The sequence below is a fragment of the Alligator mississippiensis genome, chromosome 5, assembly GCF_030867095.1.
Source record: "Alligator mississippiensis isolate rAllMis1 chromosome 5, rAllMis1, whole genome shotgun sequence".
Taxonomy (NCBI): domain Eukaryota; kingdom Metazoa; phylum Chordata; order Crocodylia; family Alligatoridae; genus Alligator; species Alligator mississippiensis.
Genome location: NC_081828.1, coordinates 125,751,143 through 125,777,588, shown reverse-complemented (window position 1 = coordinate 125,777,588; position 26,446 = coordinate 125,751,143). Strand labels below are relative to the sequence as shown.

Here is a 26,446-nt window from a genome sequence, read left to right as displayed (position 1 = left end):
CGCAGCATGCATTACCCTGCAGGAATAAGCACGACTCAGTCCCATGCATGCACAGCAGGGGCAGCCTGGGGCCAGACCTGGTAACAGTGAATTGATAGGCACCTGCCCATGGGCTGGATGAAATCACCTGGCAGGCCAGATCCAGCCCGCAGGCCATATTTTGCTCACCTCTGTTCTAAACTTTCCATTCTACAGGTGTTAATGATTCTCTCTTCTTTTTAATGGTCTTTAATGGTTCCACTAATTAAGTATCCTTTGTTCTGCAATTATGCTGTCTTTCAGCTACTCCTGGTAATGTAGCTCCTATATCAGTCCAGCAGACTTTTAACTTTAGCTAGACATATTAACTCAGGTGTAGAAATAATGTTCAGTGAAGCACTGGATGCATTGATAAGATGCTCAAGATGACTAGATTTTGCGTTATGAATCTGAAAGAGATGTAGATTTAATTCGAATAACTACAGGTCTACATATTTTGATTTTTTTTGCCTAGTTTGTTATGATTTATACATAATATATGATATAGCAAGGACCATTCCAAAAAAGTTATATTTGTTTTTGTTTTGATCTTGAACTCAGTAGTACAGCTCTAGGCCTCTAGAATATCAGTAAAGTTTCTACTTTATTTTTAACTGAAGAAAAATTTAGTGTTGTGTTATATGTGATGAAGCACTGCACTGTCTGCACCACCTTTTTCTAAATCCTAGAGCTGCCCATGTCCAAAGGGGTCCATTCTAGGTCTACTTTATTTTTAATATTTTTATCAAAGACTTAAATGCAGGCTGACATTTGCAGATGACCCAAAATGAGGAAGGTTGACAAGATTGGGAATTCAAAAAGATCTTGATGATAGTACCAACTCAACTCAGTGCTTGTCAGTCCTCGTTTGGCCTTGTATCCCCTTTTTTACCAGCACCCCCACATGAGTGTAAGCAAACTTCTTCATGCACACATAACCAAGAATATAATGAGGGAGACTGAGTTCTTTAATGATTAGTGGCATAACAAAAAATTAAGTAGTCACTCTCTAGCTTCTGAAGAAAAGACCCAGTCATCAGATTATGGAACTAGGGGAGAGTGTTATGGTAATTTTATTGATTCCTTTACCCCCCTCTCCACACACACACTATTAGTATTCATATTGTTTAAACAGAGATCTAGAAATATTCTACATCTATTTAACATCATCACTTCAATCTCACCAATAGTCACTAAAGAACTGTATCTAGACAGTCAAGAAAGAAGAGACTTAAGAAGGCTCACTCATCTCTTAGAGAAATGTACTATATTAAATACAAACTTACCTTCCTTGTACATTAAAACGAATGTATTAAAAAGTGGCAAAAATGGTACATTTGACTATGCTTTGCTAGGGCTTTTCCACCTCAAACTTCTAGAATTTCTGTTATCCTAATTAAATCCATTACTAGAGTTCATGCCATGTCAGCTGCCTGCCAAACAAGGGGGAAAATGATTTTAATTAGAGTTAACTATCCGTTCAAGTTTGGCCACTTCCTGAGAATCTTGATACTTCACTGCTTTTCTGGTATCTTTGAAAATGGACAGACTGTATATAGTCTAATGAGGATATGAATCATCTCATCAAAAGGTATCCACAATTATGCAAAAGAATCTTAGTGCCTTTTTCTGCATTTTGGGTTTTGAATATCAAAATTCTACTCCTCATCAACACTAGTGATGCTGCTTCTTACATTGTGACAGTCCAAACACCTAAATACATGACTGATTATTTATTATTTTTAATTCTGTTGCACCTAAGAGTCCCAGTTATGAGTCAGGTCCTGCTGTGCTAGACAATATACAAATACAGTCAGCAGGGAGATGTGGGGTAGAAGGGAGAACATAATTCCTGCTAGAAAGTGACTAAGTGTATTAATTATTCCTTGGACTCTGCAACACATTAACAGTAAGGAAGTTTTCTCTGTGTAAGACCATATCTTAGAAGACAGAATATAGTTTATTAGTACTGCTGTTGTTATTTTTTAAATCCTAACAACGGGCTCAGCACTATACAAGACGCAAAATGCAAACAGGCCCTACCTATAAGAGCCAACAATCTATTAACTGTTATCTTCATACTTTATATATAACTATCTTAGATACTTATATGGGATAAAGCTCAACCCTAGGGCCAGCAGCCCTACATTGCACTTCAAATCTCACTTTAGTCACTTTTAATAGATTTTAGAAAGAATGTATCTAGGGCACAAGAACTTGTGTGGGCCCTCTGCAAAAAAGTGAGTTTCACACAATGCACTTACTAGTTGAAATAGGGGTTTAAAAAAATAGGCATTTTCTACAGCCTTTTTACAAGACAATGTAAATTCTCTCTTCATATGCATCAGCTCTGCTGCCTGCCAGAGGTGAGGGACAGGGGAGGAATGAGCAAAGAGTATTCATGGATCTAAATTCACCTCATGCTCAGCTGATTTAAGCAGATCTTTTTTTCTCCATACCCATGCAAACCAAGCTTCATTGAAGTCCTACATGACCATACAAGGGAAGACAGAATGATTACCCTTGATTTTCTTGCAGGGCCATAGAGAATCAGGACACAATCTCGTTTAAAGGGAAGCAATAGGATGTGATTGTTTTTGTTAAATAATATGTATAATATTTGCATAATCTCAACATATTTACCAAAATATTTCACTTTACAGATATGAGAACACTGTCCTCTGCATGGCATCTTCACCTGGTACTCTTTTGCTCTGGTTTTCTTGAAGTGCAAAGTATATTTTGTTTTCGTATAATGGTACATGCTGTGCTTGAATCGGGCCCCCCCATCCCTTTTTCTTCAGTGATATTTCCTAAATACATTTGCCAACAATGACACCTGTTGATGCATGTTATGATCACGTTCCTTTTGTGACATGGTTACTCATATTTTATTCAGCACATGATGAGTTCAAAAGATTTTTACATGTAGATGACAAGCTACCTTATAAGATATTCAAACTGACCGGCTTTGTTATTGCTGCATGGGGCTGGGAGGGAATCCCCCCCACACCCTTCACTCTCCCAGTGCTACATGTGTCAGGATTTTTTTAATCCTCTCTCAGAAGCACTGGGTGTTAGCTACAGCCAAGGCTGGGGATTTTGACTAAGGTGTGCAAATGCTCCTGCTGGGACTTAAACTCAGAGGTTCCTGGCTAGAGGGTTTTGCACCTCTGCTCAAGGTGAGGTCAATCACATTTGGGGTCACGAAGAAATTTTATTCCATGGTCAGATTGGTATGGATGGTGAGGGTTTTGGAGTCCCCCATAGTGGGGGGTGGGGCCCTCTTCCTGGAATCTTTTCCGCATATTTTTACAATTGTTACAGCAGCAGGACATAGGCTGTTGTCATCCCCCTACTCTACCAGTGGCAGATTAGGATGTTGTGCCTTGTGGTTGTCTCAGGTTGACTGTGTAATTTCACTACTAGGTTAGACAGTAGATTGATATAGAATGATTTGGATACAGGCTTTTGATCCTGACTCTGGCACAAGGTTAGACTAAATGATCAAGGGCTTTTATGTAAAGTTAAAAGTAAGCTTGATGTACAGAACCAAGTTTAATGTACAAAATATTAAAAAGGAAAAGGAGGATTGTTTTCACCATCCAAGAACTCAGAGTGGCATGAAAAAAGTCACCATTATTGAAAAAAAGACCATCTGGCCAACTAGCAGCTACGGCATATTAAATCTCACTAAGCGCACAGCTGGTGGTGCTAGGGGTCTTAATAGTGAGGATGCAAAGCTGGTCCCAATCAGATGTCAAAATAATAAGGGAAGCTGTAATCCATTATAAACATAAAACAACATGTCCTAATCCATAACGCAAGGGATGCCCTGGCTCCTGTCTGACTTCCTTTGTACAGTTCCTTGCAAGACTATACAAGTTGTAAATGGTTAATAACAATTTCAGACACAGTTTTGATTACGGTTTTGATTCCCATCAACAAGAATTCTTGAGCCTACTGAAAGCCTTTGAAATTGTATTATGACCTGCAATTACTGCAGCCAGAAGACTGTCAGCTGGTTTATGTTAGAGCTACCTGAAAAAGAAGCCAGGTGAAGAATTACAAAGCTATTACCATCTCTTTAGCAGCTTTTCCCCTGTCTCTTTACTGCTCCCTCCCCTATTACCTGATCTCAAACACCTTCTAAAATTTGTCTAAAGAGGCAAAGAACAAAATAAAAAAACTTTTCTTGAAAAAGTACTGTGTTCAATAGTTTGGATGTAGCTATATATTCATGAGGATTTAAACAGCAATTTGCCTCCTTCTGGATGTCTGGCCAATGTGCACTGAGCTTCCACAAAGAGTATAGAAAATAACTTCAATCCTTGGTTTAATATGAAAAAAGAAACTTTTTTTTCTGCAGAAGGAAGTACAGTTAACCTGATTACTGGAAAGGTGTGATACATCTCAAGGCAAAGGCTAAAAACCTGGGAAGAATGGCTCCTACTGCCAAAGCAGCACTATCTGGAGGCACTGTGGCTGCAGAGAACAACTGGAGTGGTAACAGATGTCAGCGTGTTCACTGGTGGCCCCTCTCTGAAAATGAATAATGGAAGCTACCCAGGCAAATCTCATTTGTGCTTGATCTATCTGCACAGATGGGAGTTTGTCCAGGTGAAACAAATCAATTGCCTACACAAAGAATAATGAATAAAAACTTGTGCATGCAAGGCTGCATGCTACAAAAAGAGGGGTCACATTCTGAAAATCTGGGATTAGACCACAGTGCCGATGCTGGCTTCCAAATCAGAAATGATATATGGGGAGAACAACGGTGATTCTTGTCCATGAAGAAAGCCAAAAGATTGCATTCCAATTTGTCATAGTGTAATTAATAATAGCCTATTTGTCTGAACAGGTTTTTAAAAAACAAATGCTAACAAAATAAGGCTTTGAACTCTTACCTTTGATAGCAGCTAAATATCCTCGTAGTTCTCTCTGGAGTCTGGAACCCTCCGCCTGGAGTAGTAAAAATTTAATTTGTGAATCCAGTATGAAGGACAGCAAGTGCAGAATGCCATTGTTTTATATAGTCTAAAATAGACACACATGGCATTAGCTTAACTTATTGCCATGCTAACTTAATGTCTTTAAATTAATAATAAAAAACAATATCTGGAAATATCTATCAGATAATGCCACAGAACAGCTCACTGTACAAGAATGCATACACTGTTACACACGGGATGTACACAGCAGTACAAACACCCGTATGTACTTTTGGGTAGTCTGTATGAGGGTCCTATGTCCTACTTAATTTCCCCTAAAGATATGTATAAACCACCTCTGCAGTGATTCCAAGACCACTGCCAAGAAATAAACCTTGCCATTTGCTCCTACTCTACATGCGTAAAAAATGTCCTGTGGTCACCAACACAGCTGTCAGGTGCACCCAGCACTACCTCAGGAGCACTCCTGAGATGAAGTTCCTGACAGCCTTTCTAGACATTCACCAAAAAAGTGTCTACATAATCATATGTTTCAGCAAGCCATGAGGAGAAGGCACTTGTTCTTGACAATGGTCTTGGCATCACCTTGGAAACAGTGGGTGCGTCTATACGAAATGCTTTACTGTGAAGTAGCATTGTTTACTGCACACTAAGCATGTGGTTCTACATGTGCACACACTTACTGCACAGTAACCTCACTAATCATGAGCGAATTTACTCATGAATAGTTACTGCACAGTAGAGCTTGTGTAGACAAATGACTGGGAACAAATCTGCTCTGGGTCACCCAGCCACCAGGGAGTGAGACATTGCTCACAGCCCCCAGGAGATGCCTGCTGCCAGGGCGGGCTCTGTCACTGGAGCCCGGGCAGGGACTATGTCTCCCTGCCCCAGCAGTAGGGAGCTCGAAGCCCCCCACTATGAGATTGCAATCAGGGATCAGGGCACTGGGATCCTTATTTCCCAGCACCAGCTCCACGGCTGCAGGATTTAGGGTAGGAGATCCAGGTCCCGAGCTCGTTCCCCATCCCAGCTACGTGCTTGTGGAGCTGAGCAGGGAACAAGCTCCCCAGCATGTTCCCCACCCAGCTTCACACTTGCACAGCCCAGTGGGGAACAGGCTCTCCAGCCCCTACCCCACAATAAATCAAGGAGCAAGGGCTGAGAACTGGTCAGGGATGGGTCCCAGCCCTGCACCCTGATCGGATGATTGAGACACAGGGCTTGGAAAGAGCTGCGGCTGTCCCATCCACCAGTGGGAATCCCCACCCAGCCAGAGGCTTCCTGCTAGAAGCCCCACTGGTGGATCAGGGCAGGGGGCTGGGACTTGCTCCTCCCCTGCAGCTCTTCCCAAGTCCCCTGCCCTGATCAGGGAGCTGCGGTTGGGAGCTCCTTGCTGCCAGAGCAGGAGGACATTGTCCCCACCCCAGCAGCAGGCAGTCCCCTGGGGGCAGGAAGCAATGTGCCCGCTCTGGCCAGGGGACAGCTGTTTCCTGTCCCAGTGCTCCCTGCCAGCCCCTGGAGCCCTGAGCTCCCCCTGGTGGCAGCAGGAGCCCATTGCAAGGCCACAGGAAGTGGGAGCAGTTTGCTGGCTGCCAGGAGCAGCGAATCTTCTCCCATGTCTCTGCACGTGTAGACGCCTGCTTGTGAGTGTTTACTTGTGAGTAGTTTACTCACAAGTAAACTGATCTCAGATCAAATGCATGTATGGATGCACCCAGTATGGACATACCCTCAGGCTATAATTTATGGTATTAAGTAAGATGCAACCATTTTGCTGGTTGGGTCACTCCATAGGCATGAATTTCAATCAGAGAAAAAGAAACATGTTTCATAGCCAGGGTCTGGTCCAACAGTCAATGTATACAGAACCCTATCTTTTCTCTACTGGTCATGAACAGCAACAATTTAATTAAAACCAAGGATTCCCAAGTAATACTAAAATCTATAGAGTTAGAACAAATCAACCCCACTGAAGATCTGTCCCCATTTTTAAATCTTACAATAGTTTTGCAAAGGGATTTCTAAAATAATTTAACATTTTTCAAACAATAGCCACACAAAAAAACAAAACTGGAGGTAATTTTTACCTTCTAAATAATGGCCAATGATGTTCCCAAATCAAAATTACACTATCAGCAATCTTAAGAGAACTGTACAATAACTATTAAACAATCAGAGAAAATTTGTTAAAAATTCTAATATCCTTCTAGAGTATAAAGTAATCATTAGAAAAATACTCTGGTGATAACATCCTAAATTCTGTTGTGAAACCTTAAATATTTCCTTCATAAGAACATCAAAGGGATTTTTAAATGGTTTATCAATAGCCTCTAAGAAGTATAAAGATCATACACAAGAAAAGTGCAAACTAGCCTGGATTGCAGCACAGGCCAGTCACAGTTGTCCAAATGATGATAATAACAACAGCAATAACTTAAATCCCCTAAGCATATTTTAGATCCAAAGAGATTTTCTTCGGAATGTTTTCACTATTTGACACAATAAGGAAAATGTTATGTTGTCTGTTAATGTCTCACAGACTTTATTCTTTTGAAGCTATTGTATACTTTGAAGAGTACAAGTTTGCTATCATATACTGTCATATAGATCTGAGGTCTACTGCACAGAAGCATCAGTTTGTTTGCTGCTCATGGCATCTTATAGAAAGAGACAGAAACAGCATATAAAAGGAAATGGAATAGCATCTTAAATGAAAGCTCCTTAAACAGTATCCCATCCAGCCTGGTTTGATAAATACCTGTCCAAAAAGCAGGCTTTTACAACATTTCTAGATGTCCAGGCTCGGGCTCTAGCAGGCCTCAAGCAGGAAGGAGTTTCAAAGCTTAGAAGCAATTACCAAGAACAGCTTCCCATCTGTTTTCATCTCGTGAACTTGGGGCACTGATGGTATTAGTCGTAGGTTGCTCTTGGCTGATCTATGATGGATTGTGATGGAGCGTAAGCAGGAAGATAGTTCCTTAAGTATATAAGGCCCAAAGTGTTAAGGGTCATACAGGTCAAAACTGGCACTCTGTATTGTGCCAGGAAAGCTATTAGGAGCCGGTGCAGAATCTAGAGCGCTGGAGTTATGTGTTCCTGGTGAACCACCCCTGTCAGAAATTTGGCTGTTTCACTCTGCACCAACTGCAGTTTCCAGATGGTCACTGAGGGCAGCCACACAAAGTGCATTGTACTAGTCAGCCTTGTGGTTTGGAAAGCATGGATGATGGTGACCTGTACTGAGTCTAAAAGAAAGGGACGCACCAGATGGAGTAGGCAAGAGGCACTTTCAACCAAATGCTGAAACCCTGAGTGACAAGGGGAGTGTGGACACCACCATGATCAGTGGGCCTATCATCAGATCACTCAGGTCAAGTGATCTGCCCAACATCCCCTTTGCTTTGTCTGGATTCAGCTTCAATTAGTTCACTTGCCAACAGTTATGGGAAAGGTCAGAGACAGCAAAGCCCAGGTTGAATGAAAAGGAGAGGTACAGCTGGGTGTCATCAGCATACTGATAGCCCTTTACTCCAAAGCTCTGCATGATCATGCCCAGTAGCCTCATATACACATTGAACAGAAGAGGTGACAAAATGGAGCCCTGAGGGACCTCACAGGAAAGGTCCCAGGAGGACAATGAGCACTCACCAACTGCCACTCTCTGGGACCTCCCTGCTAGGAAAGAGCAGAACCAAATAATTACCACGTCTTGTAAACACTATCTAAGCACCTCATGGGCAACTCTATCAAAAGCTGCTGAAAGATCTAGCAAGATCAACAGGGCATAGTTTTCCCTGTTGATCCCCAAGTGTAGATCATTGACAAAAGCCATGAGTCTCTGTGCTACACCCAGGACAAAAGACAGACTGACAAGGGCCCAAGAATCCAGTTGCATCCATATGTCCCTGGAGCTGTTGAGCAACCACCTGTTCAATGACCTTCCCCAAGAAGGGGAGGTTGGGAACAGGGGACAACAGCTGACTTGGAGTCAGCATCAAGTGATGGTTTCTTGAGCAGAGGCCAGACAATCACAGATTTAAGAATGTCTGACATCCTGTCTTCTTGAAGGGAGACACTGACAACCCCCACTAGCAATGGCTCCAGTCTCCCCTGGCTGGCTTTCACAAGCCAGCACAGGCACAGGTACAGTTCAAGATGGTTGCCCACATCCCCCTGAGGATGTCCTCTGTGCCAGTGGGTAATAGCAATTGAAACAAATCCTTATAAACTGGACAAGACCAAGCATCTGCAATTCCAATCTTTGACTATGCAGCAAAATGACGGTCCCCCAAGCTATGCCAAATGCAGGCAGTTTTGTCACATGTGTCTATGGTCAGAGTTAGTGTACTATTTTACAAGTTGACCAGGCCATCAACAGAGTAGCTGTCAAGGCCAGTGAGAATATGTCCCAGGGAGTTCGGGAATTGCTCTGGCTCCACCCATCTCTGGGGGAGATCAGCCTAGCTTGCCTACCATCTGAACAGGGATTTACAAGGCAGTGGTCTGATCATGACAAAGACACCTTAATGAAACTCCTGATAATCAAAGCCCCTGTCTTCATGCAAAACATTATCTTGCAATAAGCTACCATAAATAAGACTGCATTTGAGATTTTGTTGTATAGGTACTAGAAAACTGAACCCCAAAAGAGATGACTATCTGAAAACTCTAGAAAACGGATCCTGAATTGGTACAAGCTGTTATAGCTCCACTGCACTCCAAGGTTCTGCAACATTTTGTGTCAGTTAAGGATATGCCCTTAAGTGCCTAATGCACTCAGAGTGCATAGGTAGGAGTCTCTTACTTTGTCCATTTGGATAAATACATAATTGATACTTGCTTAATGCAAATTATCCTCACTGAAGCAAGTAGCACACTTCAAAGCATATATTTATTTTTACTGTTTTGTAGTAAAAATAGCACTGGGCTGTACATTAAAGGCATTTGTCTTCCACAAAACAGGGAATGATGAATGGCTGCAGAAGCATACGTTTCCACACTGACAATTATTAAAGCGGAGTGAAGTTGGTAGGAAAGCTTCAGCATTCAAAGGCAAGTGAGGACTTTGGACTGTGCTCCTTAACTAGATCAAGGAGAGAAATTTTGCCCCAAGCATAAGGTTTGACCCTATTTTGGAAGAACCACTTATATACAGTGAGAAGCTAGTTCAGGTTCAAGACATTTTCATAGTTAAGCGTTTCTTCTGTGAGGCTATTAGCATTCATTCTATATTATTTGTGAAGGCAGCATTTTGGAGTTGGACATGAGCCTATTAGGAACTAACAGTAGATTAAATCCAAAACCTCATAGGTTAGCCTTAAAGATGGCAATCACTTTTAGTCATTAATAAATTTGGAGGATCTGGATTATCAATCATCAGAGATATCCAGTTTCCATTTTAAGTACAATGTCTGTGCACTATTTATATGCAAGTATGGGGTACATACTCACTAGCATGTAACAAAAAGGTGAACTAACGTTGCAAGTTATCTATAACTTTGTTTTCACCTGTGTTATGACCAGGGATCTGGGTTTTCTGTTCACTATGGAAAAATGTGGATTTTCTCTTTTCAAGGAGAAAAATGGAAATTTTCTCTTTATAAGGAGAAAAACACAGACTTCCTTTTTTAAAGGACAAAAACAAAGGAAACGGCAGGTTTCCTCTTGCATGCTGGTAGAATTCCAGGCTGCAAGGGGTTGCGGCCAGCAGGAGGAGGGTGATCAGGCAGGGGGCACCATATACATGTGCATGTACACACATATGGCAGCCCATGGAGAGGAACTCCTGCTGCTTTCTGCAGGTAAATCTGGGGGGGTGAAGGGATTGAGGTCCCCATGGTGAGGGAGGGAGGGAGGGAGTTGGGCAGGGCTGGGGGCGCTGCCCAGCAGGAGCAGAGCATATGGCTCAGGACCTGGGCAGGAATGTGCAGCTGCAGGGCCCAGGCAGAGTTGTGCCCCCCGCTGGTGTCGGGTAGGCAGGAGGCACCTCATCACGGTGGTGCAGGTTTCCCAGTGACAGTGCCAAACCTCCCTGCCCCATTCTGCCCTGCCACACCTGCCATGGAGGCCCTAGGAGGAGGGCAGCAGGGCAGGGAGCCCTCAGCCTGCATCTGCCCCCTGCCCTTGGGTTTCACTTCAGTAGTGCCACCTGTGGGGGAAGGGAGCCAGGCTCCACACTGCTCCAGCTGCAGCAGTTGCTACCTCCCACAGGTGGTAGCCATGGCTCCAGCGCTGCTGGTGGCACAGGGGTCTGCAGACTTCGGTCCCTAGTCCTGTCGCCCTGGCACCTGGAGGCCACCTCCAGCAGGGCTGGAGGGAGGGTAGTGGGCTGTGGGTTGGGGAGTGAGGGGCACTGGCAGGGCCAGGGGGCTGTGAGTCAGGAATAAGGGGCACTGGCAGGGCTGGAGGGCTATGGCTTGGAAGTAAGGGGCAATGGCATGGGCAAGGCACTGGCATATCAGGGCTGCTCAGAACCACAAAGTAGCTGGAGAGCACAGCTGCAACTGGACCCGCACCCTGATGAGTGAAGGGGGCAGGAGGAGCTCTGATTTTTCAGGATAAAAAAACCCCAAATCAAATGCCAAAATGTATAGGTATTCAGAATGTATTTTATTATAGTGATTGAAGCACCGTTAGGCTTCCAAATTACTTTAAAATCATAAAAATATCAATAAAACATTGTGTTTAACTGATGCATATATATATACATGGTGATACATATATATATACGGTAGTGTTTCATTTTAATCATGGAAAAATGCAGATTTTGGTTGTTTTAATCAGAGAATTTGTGGGGTGGGGGGTTAAAATCAGAGAATTTGCGATTTGTAAACAGAGAAAACAAGGATCCCTAGTTATGGCCTAATTTTGGTACTGTTACCCTAGAACTCTGAGATATTCAGTGGGACATCAGTAAATATCATGGGTCATCAGTGAATCATAGATTCTTGCTTTTGTATTTTTAAAGGTTTTTTTATTCTGTTTTTCCAGGCCATGCCTGGACCACTGCAACACTATGCATGATCCATGCAAACACAATTTAAACCAGGCATTTAAGGATGAAGACTAGTGGAAGAAAAAACAGTATAGTAAAATATAGTATATAGTATAGTATAGAAAATATAGTAATGAAAGCAAAAACAAAAGTCCACTACATCATACTACCAGAATGAAAGACTAATGTACTCTCAAAGGATTCCTCTTCCTTTCTGAGACATAAGACTAAAGCATCTGGCAGCTCTGAAATCATAGCTGCCTTTATTTTCATTAAGATCACCAGTCCATCAACTTTGCTAATTAAGAGCTAGCTTTTAGAAGGAAACTGAATGGTCTGTACTAGTTTGCTGATGTACTCATCTGTAATGAGTGCACCCAAAAGAGCATTAAAAAAAATCATGTTCTGCTCATTTTCAGGCTCTGGTGCCTACTGTATCATTGCATACAGCAAAATGGCATGGAAGCAAAAGAGCAATTGTTCCATAATACAGAAAACCTCGGAAGAGCAGAATCCTCTTAATGCAGTGTTTGGTATTAATAAGTGCCACTATAAAAGCAGAATAATGTCAAAAAGAATACCATTAGCCCACACATTCTCAAAGCCAGTATATATGTTTACAATAATCTCACAGGCAATTAGACTGCATGTATTTAGTGATGCAGGATACTCCATATCCAAAAAAATACCATCTGACCAATCCCTTACTGGAAAAAAAGATGGCTGAGCAACACATTATGTCCAAAAGAGCAGTCTGTGACAGTGATTGGGCCATTAGTGTATAATGAATACTTAGTTTTTTATCACCTCACCCTTGCTCTGCCCTTGTTATCCAATCCCAACATCCTATTCTGTTACATAAATCAGTGTAGTATAATCAGCTAAAATGTGCAACTTGGCAGGAAGCAGAGACACATCAGAAAATTCAATTTAAATTTGGGGGCCTTAATCTTCCATATCATAGCCTTCTAAACCAGCTACGAGTGAGGCTTTTCAATAAAAAGATATCAAACTCTAGTAAATTTAGACATATCTTAAAGCACAAATTCAACCATCAGAGTCAAATTCAGTCATGTGAGGAATAAGTTTACTGGACAAGCTTTGAAACCTGATAAGTGTAACACCTACACACATACTTAGGTTGTATATGGCGGGGGGGGGGGGGGGGGGGGGGGGGGGGTATGTGTATTTTTTTTATGTAAAACCCTCCGGCCTCATTGGCCAGGGGAAGCAGAGGATTCTTCAGGAGGATTGGTTGAGAGAGGAACTGAAGTGTGGCGTTCCCTGACTGTACAAGGCCAAGGTGATGTCATGCAAAGGGATACCAGGGGAGCTAGGCTGGTTTGGAGAGCCAGAAGATGCTAGGGGCTGCTGAAGAGTGAAGTCTCCTCCAAGGGAGAAGGAGTTTGTAGATAGCAAAAGGGATGCTCAGTTAGAGGGCGGGGGGGAAGAGACAGAATTGTCCCATGTCTGGGAACTCCTCTCTCCTCCTTTTCTTCCCCTTTGTTCTTTTGAGGTTTAAAGGGATTAATACCAGGGAAAAGAGTATTGGTTCCTTGGGTTTGCTGGCCAGGAGTTAAGCCTGGCAGTTTAAGCAGGGTTGAAACCTGGCAGTTTCTAATCCTGCCAGTTTTGGTCTGGGGTTGAGGTTTGCAACTTTCTGCTCCCAGTGGAGCAGTCACCCCAAACTATCGGCAGCCCAAGGCTAGAGGGTGGACCTGGTCTTTCCCCTTGTTTTTTTTTTATGGTTCTTTGCTCTAACCAAGTTGTGTGGTTGGGCTGGTTGTAGATATTAATCAACCTGGCTCCTTTTGGAGTTTTTCCTGCAGTTTCATTTTAGCAGGCCATTATAATCCAGCCCAAAAGCTTTGGGATGCATGCATCCTGTTTGGAGCTGCAGTCACTGTCCGTACCCCCCACACAAACAGCCCCTTCGTGGGAGCATGCTACCATTCTTCGAAGAGCAATGAGGAGCCCCTTGCACCACAGAAGGACACATGCGCTCTGGCAGCTTCCCCTGGTGCAACACAGCCTACAGACTATGTCTTGTAATTAGTAGTTTCAAACTGCATTTGGTGTTTTTCTCTGTTTTCTGTAATAAATCTGTCTTTTGTGTTTACACTGCTTGCAAGGAGGGGGGGGAGGGTTGTTTATGTGGGACACCCTAGTCATTCATTTACTGGTTCCCAGGTGGTCTGGGTAGGTGCTTGAGCCAAGGAAAAATATGTTCGGTACTCCAAAATTGAACCTGGCCCTTGCTGCTGCCAACCGGTGCCTGACAGAAGGGTTACACAAGAACTGTTCTCCATGTGGACGTAGGAAGCAAATCCAAAGTGGAGCTACATATGTCAAGTTTGCCATCAGCTTTCTTTCCTTCAGAGTGTGAACATGAGCCCTCAGGAAGTTTCGAAAATTCCTTTGAAAATGGCTAATTGAACTCTTTGTAAAGTATCCTTTGTTTATCCCCTCTCTGAACAAGAGGGAGAAGGACATGGTTTTCTTAATCATTTAATAAACTAGACATAGTCTACAACGCAATTTAGACACTGAGGGTCATGTGTAATATGTACTTAATATCTAAAATAGTAGTTCACAATCTATCTACTATAGTGGGACACACTTGCAGCTCTCAATGTATTATGTGGGCCACACCCACACAATTTACTTCCTTTATATCCATTTAAAAATGTTTTAACAGGATGTCACGTGGGCTTCAGCAGTGTGCTGACTGGGCTGCATGTGGCCCACAGCCCAAGAGCCACAGATCTAAAACAAATAAACCACCTCAGTTTGGTGACAACCAGGAATAGTATCCAACAGCTGCTTGACCCAACCCAGAGTGCAAAATATTTATCAAATTGCAAGACAGACCTACAAAATGGCTAATCATTTATGCAGCTCCAAACCTAATAACAAAATTGTGTCATTTCATAACCAATATGACTGGGACAGCAGGACAAGCTAAAGCATTTCCTTTATTGGTTGGCAGACATGCTTTATTGAAATGTTCAGTTATTTGTTGTAACACAAGGCTAAACTGCTATTCAAAGCTCTAATCTGCATACAGTTTTGGTAGAGTTTACTGATGTGTCTTCTAGGCTAAGTACAGACAGTCAAAAAGCCTGAGGCTGAATTGATTCAGCCTCTGCGAGTTAGTCTAAGTCAGTGGTTCCCAACCTTTTTTTTTGCTGCAACCCTAAACTGGCCACCAACAGGACATCCCGACCCTATTGAGGACCCCCCCCATGACCCTGATGTGGGTCACGCCCCAAGGTTGGGAACCAGTGGTCTAAGCTACAAATATTGAACCAATAAGCAAACAAACAGATGTTCACTTATGATATAGGTAATGCAGCCACATGCCTGCAGTGGCTCAAACCAGAAGCCAGGGGCCACTAGAGCACAGCTCTCTGGCACACAGACAGCATGGGCTGTTTTTTGCTTCCTCTTCTTGCTGCCCCTGAGGTCTCTAGGATTTGCCTTCTACATTCACAGCAGTAGGACTCTGCTTGGTTGCTCATCATTTCCTCTTCCTGCTTCCAGGTGCCTCTGGGATTTGTGGTCCACAGTCACAGCCAGCAGTAAGTAAGCAGGATGGGGCAGCTCTGTACTTGGGGGAAGGGAAGTTTAACCCTCCCTGGTCCCAGACTCCAGCAGGGATTTTCTTGGAGTGCCAATGAGCCAGCCAGCAGGGCAGCCAGCCCTTGCTGCTCCAGTTAGGAAGCAAAGGGGTGGAGCCAGCCCTGCTCTCTGGAGTAGACAGCACAGCACAGCCCAGGGCTACAAAATTCAGGGATGCTGGGGGACTCTGATTTAACCTGGACCAGGAAGGGGTCTGGGACAGAAGTTGCATAAATCGGTTTGACCTAAATCAGTTAAGTCTGATACTACATTCAACCAGGTTTACCTTAAACCAATTTCAGCCATTTTGAAACGGGTTTATATGCACTGAACTTCTATTCTGTTACAGGTTTAAACCAGTTTCTGATCACTTAAACCAGTTTATGTGTAACTTCTATCCCTAGCCCTAGAGAGATTAGAGGAGTGAATTTAAAGGACTGTTACAGTAGGGCAAGCCTGAAGAACATCAAGGCTAGGGACAGACATTACACATAAATTGGTTTAAATGATCAGAAACTGGTTTAAATCTATAACAGAACAGATGTTCAGTGAATATAAACCAGCTTGAAAATGGCTGAAACCGGTTTGAGATAAACCTGGTTGAATGTAGTTATCAGACTTAACTGATTTGGCTCAAACTGGTTTATGCAATGTCTGTCCCACACCCCTTGCTGGTTTATGTTAAATTAGTCCCCCAGCATCCCAACATGCTCCCTGGGTTGGACGGGGCTCTCTGCTCCACTGCCCCTCCCCTCTGCTCTCTGGCTAGAGCTTGGCACAGACTTGCAGGCACAGCAGGATCTGTTGGCTTCCCCATGCCCACCTCTCCTCTCCCTTTCACCAATCGCTGCCTAAGCAGGGATTCCTTCTTCCTCTCTTCCACAGCAGGAAATGTAGCCAGCATGTGGTATGCTAGCTAATGCTGAGAGGTGTCTGCGTCAGTGTCTCTCTCCAGTTTCACTGGGATATGCAGACAGAACAGTGACCGCTTAGGGCTTTTGGAGCTAATCAACAGGTCATTCATTAAACTGTTTAAGAAGTTTGAAGTCATGTGGAGAGAGACTATTGCTTTGCTAATCAGGTGATAAAGACTGTTCTCAGCCTCCCCTCCCTCCAGCTTGCTCTCCTGTCAGTTTTCTGCTGACAGTATGATGAAGCAGGGAAGGAGATTGAAAAGCTCCATATCATCAACAGATGCACGCACTGCACACCCTCCCTTGCCTCACAGTGCCAGCCTGGGACTGGGGGCTGGCAACACTCCTGCCCTTTGAGCAGGCAGCGGGGAAAAGCCTGTGACTGTGCAGGCAGACCTCCCTAACAAGAGAGTCCTGCCAGGGTCTGACCCCACCCCTTCAGCTCAGCTCCCTGCAGAAGGGAAGGGAGGGCTGCTGTAGCACCCCCTGGCTTCTAGCTTGAGCCAGTGCAGGCATGTGCCTAAATTTCCTCAGTCCAGAGAGAGTCTGTCCAGTTTCAAACCAGTTCAGCCTGGTCAGATTAGATTAACCTGTGAAGATTGAATCAATTCAGGCTTTTTGAATGTCTGTCCCTAGTCTAAGGGGTATAAATTCTATACATTGGTATGCACATGTTACCCGGGAGGTATTGCATGTGCATATCAAAGGTCAGAACTGTCCCAATCCTGCTTTAAATATAACTTTCATCCTCCCCTATTTCTGTCTAGGTTTTATATAGCTCTTATCACAATGCTATCAGCTTACTTCCCTAAACTGGGAAGTATCTTCATAAAGATGCATTATTTTGTCTTTCTCTTCTGTCTTGCAAAACAGCTGGATGGTGGTTTTACAATCGACTCTGATGGCACAGGAAGCCAGGAGTGTGTTTCCGATGTCTGGTCAAGTCACTGAGAAAGTTCTGTTCCCTGTATGCAAGAATCTCAGTCCCAAAATTGACAATTTCCATCAATCCAGTGATAACCAGTAGATACCAAGGGAGGGTATAATCATACAGCAAAAGGCAACTTCTCAAATAACTAACAAATCCCAAAGCGGGTCTTCAAGATGAGAACCAAAGTCTTCCATTTGTCCATTTGATCCAATGCTTAAATGGGAGCCAGAAAATAAAGCACTGGGTATATAGAGATGGCCTTATGCCCTTTGTTGCTGAGTACACTCTTCCTTGTGTTTTGAACCAGCCATATAATTTTTGCATGATGGACATGCAGGAAATCATAACACTAATCCAGTACTTATGTACTGGAAATTACAGTAATAAAAAATGTATGTATAGATCACTCTGGCTAAAGAACTTAGTAGGAGTAGCATAAGTTTCTTTGCCCATTATAGATTAAAAATGCTGTTTTTAACTACTACAGCTGTGAGATTAGTGAGAAGTAGTGAGGATTCCTGTTCCAGTTAGGATACTCTATACACATTTGGTTGCCAACTTCAAACCTGTGGGAAGCTACTACTCGGCCCATTATCACTGAGCCCACATAGCCTGGCCAAATCAGGCAGGAGCAGCTTTGAAGCTTCCCCCACCCCTGGGACAGTGGGGAAACAGCAGCAGCAGGTGGGGAAGGAGGGAAGGGGAAGTGCCTTTGAACAAGGAGGGAAAGGCAGGGGATTATTATCTGCTTTGAGGATTTTAGAAAGTCCCCAGAGGCTCCTGTGGTGCAGTGTACTGGCACTAGTGGGTGGCAGGAGTAGGAGGTTGTGGCAGGGGATTCAGCCACCCCTGCAACATGGATGGCTGCTCCCACAGGCCCCTTTGCCAAATTGTGGATCTGCCCCTGCCTTCCTGTGCCTCAGAGGATGTGAAATATGTAAAGTAAGCCATCAAAGAAACAATCTTTGCTCTTTGAAGAAGAGCCTCTTCCTTGCCCTCCCCCCTTCCCAAATTCATAAACCAGCAACTGAAACACTTGACATTTTACTTAATTTTCATCCTGGCAACATTACGCCAGCTGCTGGCTTTGTAAAAGTAAATGGTAGACGTGCTATTTAGTTATTTATATGCTTATGTATTTCTAGCATTAGAAATGGAAATATAGCGGTCTCATAAATACTGATGGAGCAAATCGGGAACAAAAGTTAAATATGCATAGAGGATGTGAAACAGAATATTGATTTCTCATAAAAATAATGCCTGCATTATGCTTCATTAGAATATGCAGCGTGACAAGGGAATTGCTACTTAACTTCTAGCCAGCAAATAATAAATTCTTTACACAAAATGCATTTGCCTGAACATTAGAATAGAGGTAGAATTTGGGGCCAGATACCATTGGTCTCAAAAGATATTTTTGAGGGAGAAAAATACTCGTGATTTGACAATTGCTTCTTGACTTTATGTTTGATTTAAAAACTAAGCACATCTACTTTTAGTTTATTCAGAAAAAAAATGTTCCAAGCCCTGAGGAGCTGCTCTCTTGCAGTAACAGAGGATTGTTATATTTATAAGTGTATATGAGTCCAAAAAATTTATCTTTCAGGAGAAATTTCTCATGAGATGGTCCGTTTTCTTGTTTGCAAAGGAAATGAAATAAGATATGAATTTATTTTACATATAGTTAAAACTAAACTCTCAAAAGCTCTGTACTACTATGCAAGAAATTCTGGTTCAGTACCAGAATCTAGCTCCTTCAGACTTGTACAGCCCGGAGATTGTGAAGGCAGGCATGCTGTGCGCCTGCATAGAAAAGATTGACTCATGTTATTCTACAGTGATTCATCAGCTCCAGGTTTGAAAATACAGAGACGGCTTTTATTAAATGGCCCTCAGTTGAGAGGTGGGTGGTGGTGCTGCATAAAACTTAGGGATCATAAATCAGATTCTCCCCTAGAAAAGTCATTTCAAGGTGTCTCTAGGTAGATCATACAAATGACTTTGACACATTGCCTGTCATGGTCAGAACAAGTCTGTTATCCACTGAAAGAACAGTACCCCAAGACCTCCATGAATCAATGTTTTTCAGAATGTAGTTGCTCCTCTCACTCTGGTACCTATTCCCTGGATTGAACTGGGACATTAATGAATCCTCATTGATTATCCCCACAGAGCATTTGATATAAGGGTCATCCTGCTTGGTTTACTGACAGGATTTTTACTAACCTTAAAAATTAAAAATATCTGCTAGGATGAGACACAGAAGCTACAACAGAAATTATGGAAGAGGTACCATATGAACTCTTGACTACTGAAGTATGTTTGTATCCAAGAACAGACTCCAATAGAAGCCTATACACATACACAATAGGCTCCAATAAGAACTGAACATTTGCTTCAGTGACAAAGCATGTGTTCCTTTCTGGGCATCTTCCCCTTATATTCAAGTTCTTCTGAGATCAGACCAACAATTTCTTTCCAGGCCTATGGCTGATCCTTCTGGCACCACAGGTTTATGTTCATTATGAACTCAAGATAATTGAGGAACTCTAGGATTCTGCGTTTCATCTCTCCTCATCTCATCTCTTCTCAATTTCCAGTACATAGGTGTTACAATTTCCAGCATGAACCTCATGTAAAAATTATATTGCTGGTTCAGAACACAAGGAGGTGTGTGCTTAGTAACAAAGGGCATACAATCATCTCTATATATACAATGTTTTATTTTCCAGCTCCAGTTTGAGCATTGAATCAAATGGAAGACTTTGGTTCTCATCTTCAAGGCCCGCTGACAGATTTGTTAGTTATCTGAGAAGTTGCCTCTTGCTGTATGATTATACCAGCCCAGGTATCTACTGGTTATCACTGGATCGATGGAAATTGTCAATTTTGGGACTGAGATTCTTGCTTACAGGGAACAGAATTTTCTCAGTGACTAGCCTGGGAGGCCACAGTTTCACATGGAAAGATAAAGGTTTAAAAGTGGAAGAAGGGGAAAGGAGATGTTCCACAAAGTCCTTTTCTACATACTTGGATTCTGGCAGTGTCCACCATATGGCCAGTACTTCCATTCATGACCCACAGAAGAACAGAGGAAGCAGGGAGTTCTGCAATCAGGAACGTGGCTCCTGAGGCAGGTTCTGGAATTGAGATGCGATGAGTGCATGCCAGACAGATGTGAGGGCTGCTTACCCTGGAGCCAAATTTTCTAATCCCACTTGGCTTATTTCTTGCCAGAAGGTAAGTGAGGAAGCACTGCCAAGGCTATTTATTATTGAGGAGTATGGGAACTGCTTCTGCCCAGAGAGCCAGCTAGACTCCCCAAGGTGCCCCAGCAGGATCCTTGATAACAAAGGCCCACAGGAAACACAGACCCATTCTTTTTCCAGGCTACAATCTCTCCCCAAATCAAATGCAGCCCAGGGAAACAGCTGAATGCAAGACAGACTCATAAGGCAAGTCAGCATAGGCGACTAGTAGGGTGTGCACAGGGGCGCACGACCCCTCTGATGGGGCTGGTACCCCCTCTGACAGCCGACACAGATGCTGTCAGTAGGGCTAGTGCCCCCGACAGGGTCAGCGGCTTCTGCAAGTGCCCCCCCAGATTCAGGAGGCACCAGTTACTCATGCAAGTCAGACACTGGAAATAAAGTTGGTAGTTTTCCTCATTGCAGGGAGGTCTGGCTGAGCCATCTGCCACTGTGGGGTATTCCCTGCTAGCAACAAACTGGCTTTGTTCTACTGCCAAACTGCAGTGCCCACTCGAAACATTCTGTGTGCCATAGCACAATGAAGAATTGCCTAGTAATGCAACAACAGAAAACATCAGCATGTCCCCCAAGCTATATGTTAACTCTCCAGTCTCAGCTTTAATTTTTATTTTTAAAAATCCTCTTCAGTTGCAGAGGTAACCTTGCAAAGATGAACCAAGTGTAAACTGATGCAGTGATGTCTGTGTGAATCTGCAGAGAACAACAGCTCTGAAAGGTGTTAATCAATCGGAATTTTAATTTAGACCCATAACGGCACTATTTAAATCTCAACATCATTAACCATTTCACTGCTGATCAAAGCAAGGACAAAACAAGAGGAAGGATATTTGAACGTATATGTAAACTACCAAGCAATGGCTCCTTTTGGTGCAAAAGGAAAGGGTTTCAACTTGCCATCATTTTTCTTTTCCCATAAAAAGTGTTCAATTCTAGCAGAGCCTGTGGGTATCTCTCAATCTTACTACGGGACAGTGGGACCCAGCAGAATCCAGAGAGCAAACATAAGTGTATCTTAAACATTGGTACTATCTTGTGGAAATGGCATCTCATTTTAGGCACCTCCAGATTACACAACATATTTCATATATGCAACTAAGAGAAGAGGTTCTGCAGAGGTCATGGTTGTTCATCACTGCCAGTCTATCTATCAAAGACAGAGAAAATACAACATGAATAGGAATATCAATTTCATCTTCAGTGACTTGGATGTAGGGGTACAGAGCACCCTGTTCAAATTTGCAGTTGACACTAAGATGTGGGGAAAAGTGGGCATGCTAGAAGGGAGGAATAGGCTGCAATCAGACCTGGACAGGTTACAGTGGTAGGTGGATGAGAACAGGAAGGGTTTCAACACTGACAAGTGCAAGATGCTGCACCTGGGGAGGAAGAACCAGCAGCAGACCTACAGGCTGGGGAACTTCCTTCTTGTCAGTGCAGAGGCAGAAAAGGATCTTGGAGTCATTATTGATGCCAAAATGAACATGGGCCGACAGTGTGGGGACGTGGTCAGGAAGGCCAACCGTACTCTGTCATGAATCCACAGATGCATCTCAAGCAGGTCCAAGGAAGTGATCCTCCCCCTCTTTGAGAAACTGGTCAGGCCGCAGTTGGAGTACTGCGTCCAGTTCTGGACACCGCACTTCAGGAGGGATGTGGACAACATCGAGAGGGTCCAGAAGACGGCCACCTGCATGATCAGGGGTCAGAAGGGCAGGCCCTACGAGGAAAGGCTATGGGACCTGAACCTGTTCAGCCTCCACAAAAAAAAGGCTGAGGGGGGATCTAGTGGCCTGTTACAAACTAGTCAGAGGGGACCAGCAGGCATTAGGGGAGTCCCTGTTCCCCTGAGCACTACCAGGAGTGATAAGAAATAATGGTCACAAGTTGGCAGAGGGTAGATTCAGGGTTATATCAGGAGGCACTACTTCACTGTCGAGGCGGCTAGGATCTGGAACCAACTTCCAAGCGAGGTGGTGCTGGCTCCTACCCTGGGGGGTCTTTAACAGGAGGCTGGACAAACACCTAGCCGGGGTCGTTTGACCCCAGTACTCTTTCCTGCCATGGCAGGGGGTTGGACTTGATCTGCTCAGGTTCCTTCTGACCCTACCCTACCAACTATGAAACTATCTTTAGACCTTAAGCAAGACATCCAAATGAAAGATGCCATTACAGATAATTCTTTAAAAAATTCTTGAGGGACAATTTTGCTGAAATGGGAGGTTCTCTCTCCATCTCACTCTCTTACTAGGGACACTTGGCCGAAAATAACATAAGCAACCCAATGTCAAGTAAACATACCCCTTAAAACTGTGGAAAAAAGAAAAGAAAGAGAGAAAAAAAAGGAGATTTCTGCATGTCTGAATGTTTCTCCCTCTTTCTTGGCCTCAGTGGTTTAAGATATCACCGTCTCCCTCTAGGATTCAGGAAGGCAAGGGAAACCCAACTCTAGTACTCCCCACCCCTATAGTTCACTTTTCTGACTTATGAGAGAGAGAGAGAGAGAGAGAGAATGTGAACAGACACAGAAAGTAGACTTAGATGCGTCTTAGGATCATAGGAAAGTAGGGCTGGAAGGGATGTTATTATAAGTTCATCTACTCCAGCCCCCTGCTCAAGGCAGTATCATCCCTGACTAAACCATCCCAGCCAAGTGTCTGTCCAACCTGCTCTTGAAAACTTCCAAGGATGGAGATCACACAGTTTCTCTAGGTAGCCTGGTCCAAAGCTTGACTACCCTCATAGTCAGAAAGTTACTCGTAATGTCCAACCTACACTTCCCCTGCTGATGTGACCAGATCAGGAGGTTAATTAAACAATAAGTTTTTTTCCTTTCATTCATTTTCATTTATATGTAAAACACACTGGATAAATAAGATAGATATTTTGTATCCAGAGTTCATTCAGGAAGAGATTCAAGAAAGGAAATAAGGTCCTGGGCCTGCGTTATTTAAATACAAATTACAAATAAAAATAACCATATGCATAGGAAAGAACAGAAAGGTTCTGACTAAAAAAAGGGAGACCTCAATTCATGTTTGTACTACAAATGACAAAGTCGTGCTAGCATTAATCTATTGTATTTGTTCAAATACATGACAACATTTTTTTCCTCCAATCAGCATGGGGAAAAAAGCCTCTCATCTTACATTTGCATACAAGGAAACCTCATTAAATACATTGTCTATCATTAAACTGCTGCCAAAAGTAGCATGTGCTCAGTAATAGAAATGAGCTATGAAGTTGATTAAATGCAGTCAAAACTGAGCATGACTATAAAAAACTTGTCACATATTGGGCAAATGTGGATGGGAACCAACCACAAGGATAATGTAGTGCAGACAATTTGAATAAGACATGGTAGTGCCCATTGCCTACAGTCCCTCTCCATGCTGACTCTTTTTCAAGTCATAGTGAGCCAATACACTACATACATTTCAACCACCTCTTCACTCCCACAGCTGAGCTGCGCCTTTCTCTCTCATTTCCAATTATTCCTGTTTCTTCACCAGTCTTAAATATCTGGCAAACATAATCAAACAGCCTGTCACAGATGATTAGTGTGGCCCAGCCCACCATAAACATTTTTAGGACAGCAAGTGTTGTGAGTAAATGGACATCCTAGCACCTTATGGTAAAAAAAAAAAAAGAAAAAAAAAAAAAAAAAGTGCTATGACCAAAGGTAATCACAGTTTATAACACCTTAAAATGGGAGAACTTCTGTTACTTATTGTGTGCCATGGGAAATCCTCTTTACAGGATTCCCAGTGGCATATCCGGCTTCTGCACCCCAACTCAGGTTATGCACCTGTAAGTAGAGCAACCTGCTTACAGATGCATGCCGCAAATCAGGGCCATTGTCCTGCAAGATCAGGCCCCTCAAGCCCCAGCAGTGGCAGGTGCTTGATCTTGCAGGACAACAGGCACAACAGCTATGGCGACATCCATAGATGCTAATGAAGCGGATCGAGATGTACTGGAATATACCCCAGCACAGCTGATTCCGCTCCAAAGACAACATCCGTTGATAGCCTTTGTTTGACCTGCTACTACATTTTCTTCACACTGATTTCAACTACACCTGATTTTTTTTGAGATACAATTAGACAAATCAAAAAAGAAACTAACCTCTTGCCGTTTGAAGTTTTGAACATATTCCTCAAACTGTTCATCTTTTGTTTCATCCGCTTTCCCTAGCTTTTGTAGCACCTAAATTGGAAAAAAAGAAAAAAAAAGGAATAATTGTATCATGTCTTGTGAGAAGAATATTTACAGTCATAACAGAACAATATCATCCCTTTAACTGCCTCTTCTCTTAGCAGAGCAGCTGTTACACTTTAATGGCATTTCACTTTTTAGATATGGTATTCATTACAATATGTAATTTGTCTTCAAAGTACATACATGATGCTACTTTGGCAAAATAATAAAGGAAGATTACACACAAAAGGCAACATTTTTTGTGCGTAGGTGGGAGTGTATGTGCATACATAGAATGTGTAGAGTTTCTGCTCCTTTCTTACTGAATGAAGTTTTCCTTCCTTTCTGACAGTGAAACGTCCCAAAGACTCAATTCAAGAAAAGTTTTTGCCAAACTAGTAATGCATCATACGTAAACGTTATCCTAATGTTGCTTGTATGGCTCTGAGCATAAAGTAGTACAATGTGAGTGAAAATATCTAAATTTGAAAAAAAATTATGGTTTATATAATAATTATTTAAAATTGTATTAGAATTAGTATTAATTTTCATATACATTCAGAATCCTTTACCTTGGATGGTAAATGTAAAATGATATTTGCAGTAGGGCTCTCTGGTAATATTTTGGAAAAATATGATTCTGATACACTCTTCAGCTAGGATAGCTTACATATTCTCTACCATTAAATCCCTTTCACTAGCATGGAGTTTAACATTCTAAGCTTCTGAGAACCTGCAAGTCACCACCAACTTAATTTTCAAATCAACCCCACACAACAACCACACCATTTTTCCATCCCTCAGAATTTCTATTACTTGTATGAGGGCTGCAATCCTGCCTCCACTGAAGCCAAAACTCCAGCTGACTTCATTAGAGCCCATATTTTTTTAAACTACATCATTGTTGGCTCTAAATCTTCCTATGTTTCCCACATCAGAGGAGAAGAACAAAAGGCAGAGATCAGGCAAAAATTAAAAAAAGAGCAGTTAATTAATACCCTGCAATAACACGTTCTCTGCTCTGCTCAAAATAAATACTGTACATGCCTAATCCAGTTTGAGAATGCCTAATCTCTCTCCTCCAGTAATCAGGCAGTGGATTGAGTGAGAGCTACAAAAGGTAGACAAGCAAAGGAGAACCATAAGTTATGCTAATGATGTTAGAGATGACTACAACAGGACATGGATATTATTAATGTGCTTACTATGGGAAACTTTAAAATGTTTTTCATATATCCATTAGAGGCAGATGCTTAAAAGAGTTCCCTTTGGCATGTTTTAGAATTCTTAAATCTTAGTTTATTTCAATATTTTCTTTTTTTGTTTTTTTAAAGTGTTGTGACTGATTTAAATCTCTTACCTACTTTTCTATGGGTACCAACTTTATACTATTTATCAAAAAAAAAATAGTGAGATAAAAGCTACTATTGTCCCCATTTTGCAGATGGGTAAACAGAGAGAGACAGTGAGCAAGAGAGAGTGAAAAATGTATTGACTTCCCTTAAATCACACAGGATATATTATGCACAACAGAAAACTGA

General features: G+C 42.6%; 1 protein-coding gene across 3 annotated transcripts in view; it reads right to left on the bottom strand.

Moving 5' to 3' along the window:
* AMPH (amphiphysin) overlaps window positions 1–26,446 on the bottom strand; it is a 200,565-nt gene that overhangs the window by 85,506 nt on the left and 88,613 nt on the right. For all 3 annotated transcript variants that reach the window (XM_019483395.2, XM_019483396.2, XM_059728675.1), the window contains exons 2-3: window positions 24,834–24,914; window positions 4,929–4,983 (exon numbers count right to left, since the gene is read on the bottom strand). In XM_019483395.2, coding sequence (XP_019338940.1) covers window positions 4,929–4,983; window positions 24,834–24,914 — 136 coding nt within the window. The remainder of the gene's footprint in view (window positions 1–4,928; window positions 4,984–24,833; window positions 24,915–26,446) is intronic.